Here is a 16890-nt window from a genome sequence, read left to right as displayed (position 1 = left end):
TAAATGACTTAAATGTAAATGTATGTAAATGTCAAAGCTATGAAACAACACATGGAATCATGTAGTAACCAAAAAAGTGTTAAACAAATATTTTTTGTATATATTTGAGATTCTTCAAAGTAGCCACCCTTTGCCTTGATGACAGCTTTGCACACTCTTGGCATTGGAATTCAACAGTCTTGAAGGAGTTCCCACATATGCTGAGCAGTTGTTGGCTGCTTTTTCTTCACTCTGCGGTCCAACTCATACCAAACCATCTCAATTAGGTTGAGGTTGGGTGATTGTGGAGGCCAGTTCATCAATCAATCAAGCAATCAAATGTATTTATAAAGCCCTTTTTGCATCAGCCAATGTCACAAAGTGCTATACAGAAACCCATCTTAAAACCCCAAACAGCAAGCAATGCAGATGTAGAAGCACCGTGGCTAGGAAAAACTCCCTAGGAAGAAACCTAGAGAGGAACCAGGCTTTGAGGGGTGGCCAGTCATCTTCTGGTTGTGCCGGGTGGAGATTATATCAGTACATGGCCAAGATGTTCAAACGTTCATAGATGACCAGCAGGGTCCAATAATAATAATGACAGTGGTTGTAGAGGATGCAACAGGTCAGCACCTCAGGAGTAAATGTCAGTTGGCTTTTCATAGCCTATCATTCAGTTTTAGAGACAGCAGGTGCGGTAGAGAGAGTCGAAAACAGCAGGTCCGGGACAAGGTAGCACGTTCGGTGTACAGGTCAGGGTTCCACAGCCGCAGGCAGAACAGTTGAAACTGGAGCAGCAGCACAACCAGGTGGACTGGGGACAGCAAGGAGTCACCTAGGGTTCGGGTCCTCAGAGAGAAGAAAAAGAGAAAGCGAGAGAGAGAATTAGAGGGAGCATCCTTAAATTAACACAGTTCATCTGATGCAGCCCTCCATCACTCTCCTTCTTGGTTAAATAGCCTTTACACATCCTGGAAGTGTTTTTGGGTCATTGTCATGTTGAAAATTAAATGATAGTACAACTAAGTGCAAACCAGATGGGATGGCATATCGCTGCAGAATGCTGTGTTAGCCGTGGTGGTTAAGTGTGCCTTGAAATCTAAATAAATCACTGACAGTGTCACCAGCAAAGTGTCACCAGCAAAGCACCACCACACCTCCTCCATGCTTAACGGTGGGAACCACACATGCGGAGATCATCCTTTCACCTAATCTGCGTCTCACAAAGACACGGCGGTTGGAACCAAAAATCTAACATTTTGACTTATCACACCAAAGAACAGATTATCTTTAGTAGTGGTTTCTTTGCAGCAATTTGACCATGAAGGCCTGGTTCGCGTAGTCTTCTCTGCACAGTTGATGGTGAGATGTGTCTGTTACTTGAACTCTGTGAAGCATTTATTTAGGCTGCAATCTGAGGTGCAGTTAATTACCGATTTATGAGGCTGCTAACGCTTAAGAACTTATCCTCTGCAGCAGAGGTAACTCTGGGTCTTCCTTTCCTGTGGCGGTCCTCATGAGAGCCAGTTTCATCATAGTGAATGATGGTTTTTGCGACTGCACTTGAAGAAACTTCTTGACATTTTCCGGAATGACTGTCTTAAATTAATGACGGACTGCTGTTTCTCTTTGCTTATTTGAGCTGTTCTTGCCATATTATGGACTTGGTCTTTTACCAAATAGGGCTAACTTCTGTGTACCACCATTACCTTGTCACAACACAGCTGATTGGCTCAAACACATTAAGAAGGGAAGAAATTTCACCAATGAACTTTTAACAAGGCACATCTGTTAATTGAAACGCATTGAGGTGCCTACCTCATGAAGCTGGTTGAGAGAACGACAAAAGTGTGCAAAGCTGTCATCAACGTAAAGGAAGAATCTCAAATATAAAATATATTTTGATTTGTTTAACACTTTTTTTGTTTACTACAAGATTCCATATGTGTTATTTCATAGTTTTGATGTCTTCACTATTATTCTACAGTGTAGAAAATAATTTCAAAAAGAAAAACCCTTGAATGAGTAGGTGTGTCCAAACTTTTGACTGGTACTGTATGTAAATGTGATATTTCAGAATTGTATTTTTAGTACATTTGCAAACATTTCAAAAAACCTGTTTTTGCTTTGTCATTATGTGGTACTGTGTTTAGATCGATGAGGTAAAACAAACTATTTAATACATTTTAGAATAAGTCTGTAACGTAATCAAACGTGGAAAAAGTCAAAGGGTGTAAATAGTATCCGAATGCACTGTATATACATACACACATTACAACGATTTTTAAAAGTGACCATGATTGCGCAATAAAGTCAGGATCTTCTGGTCCCTATCTTGTTTTGTTTTTGTATATAAATGCATATAAATGACATAGATACAGACATATTACAGAGAAACAATCCCAAAAATATATACTGTTCACACATAAGGCAGCTTTTGACCGTATCTTAAAAAGTGGTTATGGTTGGTATGGCTTTGAGTTGCCGTGGTACTTTGTTCCACTCAAAAGCGCAGGTATTTAACAATGTATTCCTACCAGATAGACGCATATTTAAAACAGTGAATATTAGAGTCTCTTAGGTATTTTCTTAAAACTCCACTGTTGGTTAAGGGCTTGTAAGTATGCATTTCACTGTAAGGTTTACTTACACCTGTTGTATTCGGCGCATGTGACAAATACAATTTGATTTGATTTGGACACTAACAAATATTTTTTTGTTGTTGGATAGGTACCTGGGGGCTGAGTCAGTGATAATTCTGTGGTTTAGACCAAGTTCAATTAATACTATTATTTTTTCCACAGTCTTTCGGGTTCCCCAACTTGCAGCCCACAGGCCAATTTGTTTTATTTGCCCCCCCACCCCCAAAGTTTTCTGGGCAAATGTTTTTAATGTTTATTCATTTGTGTTTATTTTTATTCTTCGTTGTTGGATAAAACACTAAAAACACAAGGAAGTCAGCTCCAATTGATTTTGATTTTGGAACTCTTTCCCCAAGTATTCCCACACATAACAAGGAGATGTTAACTTATGCAAATGTAAGCAAGGTTTGAAATTATGATGAAGTTTTAGTAACAAATGCTATATGTTTGGGCTTCTAAATCTAGTTGATGATCTCTGCTTTAGGGGGTCTAGGTTTCCACTCTTGGCCAACTGATGGTTTTGTCACTAAAGATGTTGCGTAGGTATAGCGATTGGGGCCTGGTATTTCCACTTGCGCTCTAGCCAATAGCTCGAGGATACAGTGTGGAAATAGCCAACAGAAAAAGATTATTAGGGACAAAATTGAGAGATTGTTTTAATTTGTCAAATGGCAGCCAATCAACATGTCACAAGAATAAGACCCTCGATATTTATTGAATGGAGCATCAAGATCATCCCCATGCACTTTTACCACCCTGTGAAGTTCATCATTATTTAACATGTAGCCATATACAAGGTTTCCCAAACTTGGTCCTGAGGCCCTCCCTGGGTGCACATTTTGGTTTTTGCCCTAGCACCACACAGCTGATTCAAATAATCAAAGCTTGATGCTGAGTTGGTAATTTGAATCAGCTGAGTAGTGCTAGGGCATTAAACCAAAACATACACCCAGGAGGAAACAAAACGTGCACCCATGAGGAAACAAAACGTGCACCCAGGGGGAAACGAAACGTACATCCAGGGGGAAACAAAACGTACACCCAGGGGGAAACAAAACGTGCACCCAGGAGGAAACAAAACGTGCACCCAGGAGGAAACAAAACGTGCACCCAGGGGGGAAACAAAACGTACACCCAGGGGGAAACAAAACGTGCACCCAGGAGGAAACAAAACATACACCCAGGAGGAAACAAAACATACAGGAGGAAACAAAACGTACACCCAGGGGGAAACAAAACATACACCCAGGGGAAACAAAACGTGCACCCAGGGAAACAAAACATTACACCCAGGGGGAAACAAAACATACACCCAGGGGAAACAAAACGTACACCCCAGGAGGGGGAAACAAAACGTACACCCGTGAAACAAAACATACACCCACACCCAGGGGGAAACAAAACATACACCCATGGGAAACAAAACAAAACGTACACCCAGGGGGAAACAAAACAAATGAGGAAACAAACGTACACCCAGGGGGAAACAAAACATGCACCCAGGAGGAAACAAAACGTGCACCCAGGGGGAAACAAAACATACACCCAGGAGGAAACAAAACGTGCACCCATGAGGAAACAAAACACCCAGGAGCACCCAGGGGGAAACAAAACGTGCACCCATGGGAAACAAAACATACACCCAGGGGGAAACAAAACGTGCACCCAGGCACCCAGGGGAAACAAAACGTGAAACAAAACGTGCACCCAGGGGAAACAAAACGTACACCCAGGGGGCACCCAGGAGGAAACAAAACGTGCACCCATGAGGAAACAAAACGTACACCCAGGGGGAAACAAAACGTACACCCAGGGGGAAACAAAACGTGCACCCAGGGGGAAACAAAACGTGCACCCAGGAGGAAACAAAACGTGCACCCAGGGGGAAACAAAAATGCACCCAGGGGGAAACAAAACGTACACCCAGGGGGAAACAAAACGTGCACCCAGGGGGAAAACAAAACGTACACCCAGGAGGAAACAAAACGTGCACCCAGGAGGAAACAAAACGTGCACCCAGGGGGAAACAAAACGTACACCCAGGGGGAAACAAAACGTGCACCCAGGAGGAAACAAAAGCGTGCACCCAGGGGGAAACAAAACATACACCCAGGAGGAAACAACGTGCACCCAGGGGGAAACGAAATGTGCACCCAGGAGGGGGAAACAAAACGTACACCCAGGGGGAAACAAAACGTACACCCAGGAGGAAACAAAACGTGCACCCAGGAGGGGGAAACAAAACATAACCCAGGGGGAAACGAAACGTGCACCCAGGGGGAAACGAAACGTGCACCCATGAGGAAACAAAACGTACACCCAGGGGGAAACAAAACGTACACCCAGGGGGAAACAAAACGTACACCCAGGGGGAAACAAAACGTACACCCAGGAGGAAACAAAACGTGCACCCAGGAGGAAACAAAGGCGTGCCCAGGGGGGGACCCAACAAAACGTGCACCCAGGAGGAAACAAAACGTGCACCCAGGGGGAAACAAAATGTGCACCCAGGGGGAAACAAAACGTGCACCCAGGAGGAAACAAAACGTACACCCAGGGGGAAACAAAACGTGCACCCAGGAGGAAACAAAACGTACACCCAGGAGGAAACAAAACGTGCACCCAGGGGGAAACAAAACGTGCACCCAGGGGGAAACAAAACGTGCACCCAGGAGGAAACAAAACGTACACCCAGGAGGAAACAAAACGTGCACCCAGGAGGAAACAAAACGTACACCCAGGAGGAAACAAAACGTACACCCAGGAGGAAACAAAACGTGCACCCAGGAGGAAACAAAACGTACACCCAGGGGGAAACAAAACGTACACCCAGGAGGAAACAAAACGTGCACCCAGGGGGAGAGGACCAAGTTTGGGAAACTCTGGCCTGATAAACTGCATTCTTTCCCAGGATGTGGTGACATTTTTTAATCCAACATGTACTTTACTTGCATAAAAAGGTCGGATGGAGACCTGGTTGATATCAAGCCATTTTGAGGATGCTGGAATGATATTTTGGACGAATGTGCGTATGCCCAGAGGAGACTTTTAAAGTAGACAAAACAGATTGAAAACATGGTGACTGGTTGTGTTTATGCCACATATACAGTGTAACACATTTCAAATGACCAATATTTAGGCCATATTGAAGCGTTCTAGGTGCGCGAGGAAAAGCCCTCGTATTGGAGAGGAGGCTTAATGCTTGCTCTGCCTGTATTGTCTCTAAACAAGATCCAACAGGGGATCATTTCCAGCTGCGTGTCTCATATGTCTTCACTGTTCTTTCATGCACAGTGATGCACCTGGCCTGGCCACTGCCTATCAGCTATTCATAGTTGTTATTGTGGATTCATATCGAAAATTGATGCAGCTTTGAATGCTTTCACGTGTGGTATGATTGCTAATAGCCTATTGCAAATATGTACAAATGCTCCACCTACCACTATTGTCACTATTAATAGTGGATAGTGGGCAGGACAGACAGACTGGTAGACTATGTTGACCTGTGGTATAGTAAAAGTTACCGCGCAGAAAAATGTGGCGCATGAGGGTAGTACCAAAACACCTTGATATGGGGGAGGCGCATGAGGGTAGTACCAAAACACCTTGATATGGGGGAGGCGCATGAGGGTAGTACCAAAACACCTTGATATGGGGGAGGCGCATGAGGGTAGTACCAAAACACCTTGATATGGGGGAGGCGCATGAGGGTAGTACCAAAACACCTTGATATGGGGGAGGCGCATGAGGGTAGTACCAAAACACCTTGATATGGGGGAGGCGCAGGAGGGTAGTACCAAAACACCTTGATATGGGGGAGGCGCAGGAGGGTAGTACCAAAACACCTTGATATGGGGGAGGCGCATGAGGGTAGTACCAAAACACCTTGATATGGGGGAGGCGCATGAGGGTAGTACCAAAACACCTTGATATGGGGGAGGCGCATGAGGGTAGTACCAAAACACCTTGATATGGGGGAGGCGCATGAGGGTAGTACCAAAACACCTTGACATGGGGGAGGCGCAGGAGGGTAGTACCAAAAACACCTTGATATGGGGGAGGCACATGGAAGCAGATGAAGACATTTGGCTGGATGGAAGGAATGATATAGTACAACCTGCAAAAGAGACGAATGCAAACCTGGAAGAAAACTCTCTACCCTCCCCTGTGCCCAATAAAAAAACATACAACCCTCCCCAAAGCCCCCCAGAAGTTTGACAACCCTCCCCTATTTTGGAACAGCCAATTCTGTCCCTAACCTCTCCCAAGATCAAACTCACGTGTTATGGCGGTCCAAACAGGGTTTAGTATTGCCATTCTAGTAGGCTACAAATGGTATAGTAATATAACATACTGTCATGTTCATATCCTAAATGAACGAGGGTTTAACTCAATATTAAAATCAACATGAAGCCACTTGACCATTCCGTTTCAGTGATTTTTTTATTAGACACCCTTTTCGGAGCAAGTAGGGTGAAGTACCTTGCTTAAGGGCACATCAACAGTTTTCACCTAGTCAGCTCAGGAATTCAAACCAGCAACGTAATTTCAACCCCCGAATTTAAATGTGCAGATTTTTTTGACCCAAATCAAATGTCATGGTGACATTTTTTTGTTGATTTCACGTTGAATTCATGACAACTCAAATGTAAATCAAAAATAGACATTGAACTGACGTCTGTGCCCAGTGGGATCTTTTTATGTGTAGATTGATATGTTGTGGTAGCGTCTATGAAAAGTATATGGTGTAGTGTTGTCTCTGTCTGTGTGGCAGGTATAGTTGTGCATTAGGGGACAATCTATAGATATGAACAATCTATCAGAAGCAGGAATGACAGATCTCAGACCGTCCCCCGAGTGTAGGGGAGCAAGGTAGATGATTGCCCCTCCTGTCTCTCTCTGTCACACTCTTTGACATAGCTTTTTCTTTATTCACTGTGGGGCAGCTTCCCTGGCACAGGTTAAGCCTAGTTCTGCACTAAAAAGCATCTGAATACTTATGCGTATTAGTGCAGTACTAGGCTTCATTTGTGTCTGAAAACATGTTACTATGTGTTTGCCTCTACCAGATTTTCACCGTGCGAAGACGAGATGACACAAGACCTCACTCCAGCTGTTGCTGTTACACTTTCCCACACGTTGAGTCGCTAGTCCTCCTAACCACACCCCTCTGCCATCTCTCCTTTCTCCCTCTCCACTTTCCATGCTACTCAGAAAATCCAAGAATTACAGATGGAACATCGGCTGGCTGTGTTCTCTAGTTAGTTGCCATGGTTCCTGCTCGGTTGTTTTGTGTTAGCCTTTATATTTTACACAAAGGGAGGTGTTTTTGTATTTCCATTCCCCCTCTCTAGCTATCATGAAATTCATTTGAAAAGGTTTGAATAGGCGGTCTAATCACTGTTCAATCAGGATGATTGATTGAAAGACATATCTTGCTGAATGTACCCAGCTGGTGTTTTTGATATTATAATTGGTGAGGACTGTAATGGGGCTAAGGTTTCTGCCTCCACCTGAACTAAGCTGTGCCTGGGTAGAGGCTGCCAGTTCAGTGAAGAGGTAGTCTTTGTCCAAGCCATGTAGAATCCAGAGAGGCTATGCCATGACATGCTCCTGTCGTCAGTTTGGCCCAGAGCAACATGACGTCCTGGGTTTCATGCAGTTAGGCTAGTGGATTTAATGGTGTCAGCAGACATGCACGTCACATAGTGTAGGGACATGCCTGCTCTGTTGGAGCTAGCCCAGGTTGTGTGTGCGGTGATAAGGGGATCCCCTGTGCTGCTAGTCAGTGGGTGGAGGTAGGGTTATGTCTGATAACATCCCCCTGCACGGGACTGATACAGAGATGAGGAGGAGGGAGACCTGGGCCTGAATTCACAAAGCGCCTTAGAGTATCTCTGTTCCTTACCGAGCAGATCAGTCACTCAATACAGTCTTCGCTCACAGTCGCTGTTGTCCCTGTCTGTTCCTACGGCTAGAACTGAGATAGTCATCCTGGACCATGCTTCAAAAGATAGTTAGTGAAATTAGGGAGTTAGTCCTTGCCTGTTTTTAAGACTCTGATTGACAACACTGTTTGTGATAACTGCAGCTGTTTGTAATATTCAATTGTATCTGTAACTTGTGACACTTTGTCTTTTGTGTCTATTTTGTATGTTTTCTATTGGTAATATTTTATGGACATGCTGCCATTTCCCTGTTTTGCCTTCTTGCCAGGTCGCCCTCGCAAAAGAGGTTCTTAACCTCAGTGGGTCTTTACCTGGTTAAATAGAGGTGAAATACAAAATACAAATAAAAAAATGGAAGTGCTGATCTACGATCCTCCCTCTTTTTTATTATGATTTATAAAGGCTAAACTGAGTCTCGATCCACCGGGACTAACAAAACTGTATACTACGTAACCACAACCAGGGCCCCTTCTCTGAATGGAAAAGAACCAGTCATCCTTTTATCTCCTTAAAACCAGAGGTTGACTTTGTCGTGTAAGGGGAGGGGAGAGGTGATGTGCATAGTGTGACTGTATCTCACACCTCTGAACATGTGAGTAGAACTCAAAGTAATCATGCCGGGTTGGGCTGAATCCTTGAGACACAGTATGTTTCAAGTTTCAAGTTTGATTATTTTTAGTCGTATGTGCAGGATAAACAATGGTATTCACCGTCCAATAAAATGCTTACTCGCAGGCTCCTTCTCGATAAGTGCAGCAACAATAAGAAATAATCAAAGATAAGAATAGGAACACAAAGCCTGTGTGTTATAAAACTAACTTTCTCCCAAATCCCCGTTGACATCAGTGTATGATTTATGTAAAGGTTCAAGCTGCACGTGCATAGCTCAAGTCGGGCGCCGGCCACATTGTAAACATAGCGAGTTACAATATCTGTGATTTGCATTGAATTATGATGACTCTCTAGTACTAATATCTAGTATTTCTGCACTACAGGAGAACACCACACAAGGACTCTCTCCCATATTCATTGGACTGTACAGACACATTCCCATACAATATTTAGCAGACACTCCTATCCAGAGCAAGTAGGGTTAAGTGCCTTGCTCAAGGGCACATCAACCCATTTTTTTTTGTGTTGCCTAGTCAGCTCAGGGATTCAAACCATTGACCTTTCTGTTACTGTTAGGCGACCTGCCTCCCAGCCACACTAACATGAAACCAGATGTAGCCAGCAGAAACACACAGACCCACATTTACAGTTGAAACGTTGACCGTACAGCAGCACAGGAAGGCGGTTTGTGCGTAACATTCATCAAGTTCCCCAGTAGAGACAGATAGGGGGTTGCCCTTCCCTTGTGTGGGGTGATAAGAGCGGCACGCTGCACTAAGATAGAGCTATCTTGGTGGCTAACCTTTACCCGCCTTTCCACACACATACACACCCCACTCTGTGACGGTTGGGGGATATGTCAGGCTCAAAATGGCCACGGCTGATGAGGGACGAGTGAGTTGAGGAGTGAAGGGAACTACTTGTGATTCCTAAATAGCAGCGAAATATTGTAAACAAAATAGTATACATTCATAGGATGTATGTTACAGCATTTCTTCTCTTGGAATTTTTGCTTTACATTCAGAACAGTTTGATGTCTTCCTTTAGTTTGTATCTTTTTGTTTGAAATTGTAGATTTTGGACAGGCAGTCTTTTTTTATACTAAATACTAACATATAAAGGGAGGTGTTATTGTGTTTCCATTTCCCTCTCTTCCCTAACATCATTTAACAGACACTCTTATCCAGAGTTACTTACAGTAGCAATTAGTGTTAAGTGCCTTGCTCAAGGGCACATCGGCAGATTTGTTTCACCTAATTGGCTCAGGGATTCAACCAAGCAACATTTCAGTTACTGGCCAAACGCTCTTAACCGCTAGACTACTTGCCACTAGTATATTTGAGCAAGACTTCATGTAGTGGTGATTCCCTATGAAAAGCCACTGGCACAGGAGAGAGCTGTCCATAACACGTCCACAAAAATCAACTTTCCAAACGTTACTCTTTCTGGGTGAAATTCTCATTTATTGGGTATATAAAATATATATAGCTCCAAAACACATATTCCTATAGAAGAGGTGCAGAGAGAGATGCATTCTAAAACCCTATATCTGTGATACGGTAACAACTATATGTGCTCTCCTCTCACCTGTGCTAACACTTCCTGGTCACCTGTGCTACCTATATACACACACTGACCAGTGACCCATGACCCCAACATATAGTGCCCTCTGGTGTACAAAACAAGTAAGAATAAACATTGACAGACAACATATGCACAACACATAAACAGGTAGTATTCTGGGTTCTTTATTTTGTTTTATGCATACACATAATACAACTATCCTACCCATAACATAATACAACTATCCTACCCATAACATAATACAACTATCCTACCCATAACATAATACAACTATCCTACCCATAACATAATACAGATATCATACCCATAACATATTACAGATATCATACCCATAACATAATACAGATATCATACCCATAACATAATACAGATATCATACCCATAACATAATACAGATATCATACCCATAACATAATACAGATATCATACCCATAACATAATACAGATATCATACCCATAACATAATACAACTATCCTACCCATAACATAATACAACTATCATACCCATAACATAATACAACTATCATACCCATAACATAATACAACTATCCTACCCATAACATAATACAACTATCCTACCCATAACATAATACAACTATCATACCCATAACATAATACAACTATCATACCCATAACATAATACAACTATCCTACCCATAACATAATACAACTATCATACCCATAACATAATACAACTATCCTACCCATAACATAATACAACTATCCTACCCATAACATAATACAACTATCCTACCCATAACATAATACAGATATCATACCCATAACATAATACAACTATCCTACCCAGAACATAATACAGATATCATACCCATAACATAATACAACTATCCTACCCATAACATAATACAACTATCCTACCCATAACATAATACAACTATCATACCCATAACATAATACAGACTATCCTACCCATAACATAATACAACTATCCTACCCATAACATAATACAACTATCATACCCATAACATAATACAACTATCCTACCCATAACATAATACAGATATCATACCCATAACATAATACAACTATCCTACCCATAACATAATACAACTATCCTACCCATAACATAATACAACTATCCTACCCATAACATAATACAACTATCCTACCCATAACATAATACAGATATCATACCCATAACATAATACAACTATCCTACCATAACATAATACAGATATCATACCCATAACATAATACAACTATCCTACCCAGAACATAATACAGCTATCATACCCATAACATAATACAACTATCCTACCCATAACATAATACAATATCATACCCATAACATAATACAACTATCCTACCCATAACATAATACAGATATCATACCCATAACATAATACAGATATCATACCATAACATAATACAGATATCATACATAATACAACTACCCTACCCAGAACATAATACAGATATCATACCCATAACATAATACAACTATCCTACCCATAACATAATACAACTATCCTACCCAGAACATAATACAGATATCATACCCATAACATAATACAACTATCCTACCCATAACATAATACAACTATCATACCCATAACATAATACAACTATCATACCCATAACATAATACAGATATCATACCCATAACATAAACAACTATCCTACCCATAACATAATACAACTATCCTACCCATAACATAATACAGATATCCTACCCATAACATAATACAGATATCATACCCATAACATAATACAGATATCATACCCAGAACATAATACAGATATCATACCCATAACATAATACAACTATCCTACCCATAACATAATACAACTATCCTACCCATAACATAATACAACTATCATACCCATAACATAATACAACTATCATACCCATAACATAATACAACTATCCTACCCATAACATAATACAGATATCATACCCATAACATAATACAGATATCATACCCATAACATAATACAGATATCATACCCAGAACATAATACAGATATCATACCCATAACATAATACAACTATCATACCCATAACATAATACAACTATCCTACGCATAACATAATACAACTATCCTACCCATAACATAATACCACTATCCTACCCATAACATAATGCAACTATCATACCCATAACATAATACAGATATCATACCCATAACATAATACAACTATCCTACCCATAACATAATACAACTATCCTACCCATAACATAATACAACTATCCTACCCATAACATAATACAGATATCATACCCATAACATAATACAACTATCATACCCATAACATAATACAACTATCCTACCCATAACATAATACAACTATCCTACCCATAACATAATACAACTATCCTACCCATAACATAATACAACTATCCTACCCATAACATAATACAACTATCATACCCATAACATAATACAACTATCCTACCCATAACATAATACAGATATCATACCCATAACATAATACAGATATCATACCCATAACATAATACAACTATCCTACCCATAACATAATACAGATATCATACCCATAACATAATACAACTATCCTACCCAGAACATAATACAGATATCATACCCATAACATAATACAGATATCATACCCATAACATAATACAACTATTGTACCCATAACATAATACAACTATCCTACCCAGAACATAATGCAACTATCCTACCCAGAACATAATGCCACTATCCTACCCAGAACATAATACAACTATCCTACCCAGAACTTAATACAGCCATTGACCTTTGATAGAAAACCCTGTCTCCACACATGTCTGTGAATCAAAGATGGAAAAAACATCAATGCTAATAGCTCTTTATTTCTCCTTCTTTCAGACGTCCTGCTGTGTGAGGTCCATTCTACTGTATCTCTCCCTCCTCCACTCCTCCTCCTCATCCTCCCCTCCCAGAGCAGCTGAGGCTGTCCCCGGCCCCCAATTACCTCACCCCAGCCAACGGCCCCCGTCCCACCGCCAATCTGGCTGCTGCCATGACGTCCACCACGGACTTCGACAACGTGGAGATCACTCAGCAGTATAGCCGCATCAACGCGCGCTTCGAGCTGCTGGAAGAGGAGCTGGACAATGACAAGAGCTCTGTACGACTGTTTGAGAGGTCACGCATCAAAACCCTAACAGGTGAGTTGGAGCTGGGAGGGGAGACCTAGGGCTCTGATGTGGGCTGGGTTGTGTGATTGGGGTGTTTTTCCCTTATGGGTCGTTCTCTGTCACCTACTGTCTCTTGGAATCAGCTATTATATGAATCAGCCTCTTGGCAAAACGCTATGCCTGGGGATGGTCTAGCTAGCCACCAGCAGCTAGTACCACCGCTTACAGTGCATGTCTGCATGGGATCAAATGCTAGTCCCACCACTCCTTGTATTTCCATTTCCATCCATATGTCTCATCTATTTCAATGTCTATAATCTGGCCAATATAAGAAAACATGAAAGATGGCAGTGGCAGAATACTATCTAGGCTTGTTTATGCTGTGCAGTATGCTTAATAAGTCTACCTGATAGCTTTGAGCCTTGTATCATCATGTCTGAGTTTGGCTGTCAGCCACACACACTCCCAGCAGAGCAGTTGAGACTTATCATACGTACAGTCTCTCTTACACCCCCCCCCCCACACACACACACACATACACACCCCTAAAGTTGCTGGGATCATTTGCACATTCCCAGAATGCTCCAGTGTGAGCGATGTGGACAGCTGCCCTCCCGTGTGAGTCCCAAATGGCACCATGTTTCCCTATTTATTGCGCCATTTTGACCAGGACCCATTGGCTCTGGTCAAAAGTATTGCACTATATGGAAATAGGGTGCCATTTTGGATAAGGCTCAGCCTTCCCACAATTTTTTGACCCCTTTTTCTCCCCAATTTCGCGATATCCAATTGGTAGTTGCAGTCTTGTCCCATCGCTGCAACTCCCGTACGGACTCGGGAGAGGCGAAGTTCAAGAGCCATGCGCCCTCCAGAAACACGACCCCGCCAAGCCGCACTGCTTCCTGACACACTGCTCGCAGAACCCGCAATCCAGTCGCGCCAATGTGGTCGGAGGAAACACCGTCCAACTGGCGACCGTGTCAGCGGGATAGAACCCGGATCTGTAGTGACGCCTCTTGCACTGAGACACAGTGCCTTAGACGGCTGCGCCACTCGGGAGGCCCGAACCAAATAGGTTCTACCTGGAGCCAAAATGGTTCTTCAAAGGGTTCTCCTATGGCGACAACCAAACAACCCTTTTAGCACCTTATTCTCTAAGAGTGTAGCTAGCTGGTGTGTTGTGTTACTGCACTGATGTCTCTGTAATGCAATCAGTGTCCTGTCACAGACAGAGAGGGGGGGGGGGTGAAAGAGAGAATGCGAGAGAAAGAGCGAGGGAGGGAGAGAATGAAAGAGAGAGTGGAGGGAGAGAGAGAACGAGGTAGGCAATGGAAAGAGGAAGTAGTAGCTCTTTACACATCAGTGTTGATTTCCAGCTGGTGGACAAACCAAGTGTGAGCTACATCTACTGTCTGAGCTGTTCATAATGAGATTACACTTACATGACACAACATGTTAGAGACCCTACAACAAACATCGACTCTACATCCAAAGTCATAACCTTCTCAAATTCAGGTTGGGAATGCCTTGTCTGATCCACTGTGATGAAGATGTTCACCCACTGTTTAAAATGTATGATCACTGAGGCATATGCAGAGGATAAGCCCTCCAACCTACACGTCCCATTTAGTCAGGGGGTGCACAGCCTTGTCAGGAACACTTGTGTGCAGCCTGGAACATATTGTATGCATGGCTGGTGCGCTGGAGAAAGAACCACTCCGAGCTGAGCTGAGAGAGAGAGCGAGGGAGAGAGAGAGAGAGAGAGAGAGAGAGAGAGAGAGAGAGGGGGTGGGAACAGGAGAGAGTCATATGGGAGAGGTAGAGGGAACAGGAGAAGAGGACAGAGTGAGAGAGCGTGAGAGAGAAGAGGAGAGAAGTGGAGTGCTGCTGCTGAGCTGAGCATCTCTCCCAGCTCCATACTCCAGGTCCTGCAGACTCCCTCCATTGTTGGGGTCAGGACTCAGGACTCAAGATGAGCAGCCCGTCTCCATGTCTGTTGCGTGCCGTCACCCAGCCTCGGCTCCGAGAGGTGAAGATCAGCCTGAAGACCAGGGTGACCCGGGAATTCAACAGAGAGACCTCCACAGACCTCCGATCCAGTGGAGTGGCGCTAGGGAGGGACAGGGACAGTTACAGAGAGGCCACCAGGGACAGAGCCATCACCCCAGGAAGAGAGACCCCGCTCCGGGCAACTCTGAGCAGCAGCAGCCGCAGCCGGAGCACCCCACCCATCCACAGAGCCCTGAGGGGGGAAGCTAAGGGCGATGGGAGGACCAGGCAGGAGCCAGAGAACCAGCCTGAGAGGAATGGGACCCTCCGGGTTATATCCAAGACAGGATCTGGAGCACCTCATCCTCTGAGACTGGGTCTGGGTCTCTCCCCCATCTCCTCTTCCTCCTCGTCCTCCTCCACCTGCACCCCCGCCAGGCGTCAGCAGCGTCATGCCCCCTCTCTCCCGCGCCCCGCTCTGCCCCCTACCACCTCCTCCTACGCCTCCACCTCTGGCAGGAGTATGAAGAAGGCGAGGTGGCTGAGCTACAGTACCTCCAACATCTGCTTCAACTCCATCCTGGATGGACGCTTCAGGCAGCTGCAAGGTACCTGGTGTCCAGACTGGTCTGGGGGTGATGGTGTTGGTAGTGGGTTGGACACTAGCTGCAAGTTCCTGTCGAGGTCCAGTCTGGGGCTGGGGGTGGTGATGGTAGAGGTGGGTTCACGGCCCACCCTCTCTCATTCCCACCGCTCAGGGTTAGGGTTAAGGTCCAGTCTTGCAGTGGTGGTGGTGGTGGTGGTGGGGATGGTGGTGGTGGGAATTTGTCCCTCCCACCTCTCACCTCCAACCCCACAGTGGGTAAAAAAAAAGAGAGCACCGTTTCCTTGTGTGCCCTTCCCATCCCTCTCTCTGTGTTTGGGACAGATTGAGGCGGGGGAGGGGTTGACGGCGAGGTCTAGCTTGTGATGCAAGCGAGCATGTGGGTGGTTTGATTGTTCCTGCTGTCGTGTGAGCTGGAGAGTCGG

At 43.7% G+C, this 16890-nt stretch overlaps 1 protein-coding gene across 3 annotated transcripts in view; it reads left to right on the top strand.

Moving 5' to 3' along the window:
* The window catches only part of LOC118361839 (spectrin beta chain, erythrocytic-like), a 52978-nt gene that overhangs the window by 4039 nt on the left and 32049 nt on the right, over window positions 1-16890 (top strand). For all 3 annotated transcript variants that reach the window (XM_052486566.1, XM_052486564.1, XM_052486565.1), the window contains one exon: window positions 13601-13902. In XM_052486566.1, the coding sequence (XP_052342526.1) occupies window positions 13755-13902 (148 nt within the window). In that variant the 5' untranslated portion in view covers window positions 13601-13754. The remainder of the gene's footprint in view (window positions 1-13600; window positions 13903-16890) is intronic.

This window comes from Oncorhynchus keta, chromosome 29, assembly GCF_023373465.1.
Source record: "Oncorhynchus keta strain PuntledgeMale-10-30-2019 chromosome 29, Oket_V2, whole genome shotgun sequence".
In the NCBI taxonomy this organism is placed as follows: domain Eukaryota; kingdom Metazoa; phylum Chordata; class Actinopteri; order Salmoniformes; family Salmonidae; genus Oncorhynchus; species Oncorhynchus keta.
The sequence above is the reverse complement of the archived record's forward strand: the minus strand, read 5'-3'. Positions and strand labels throughout refer to the sequence as shown.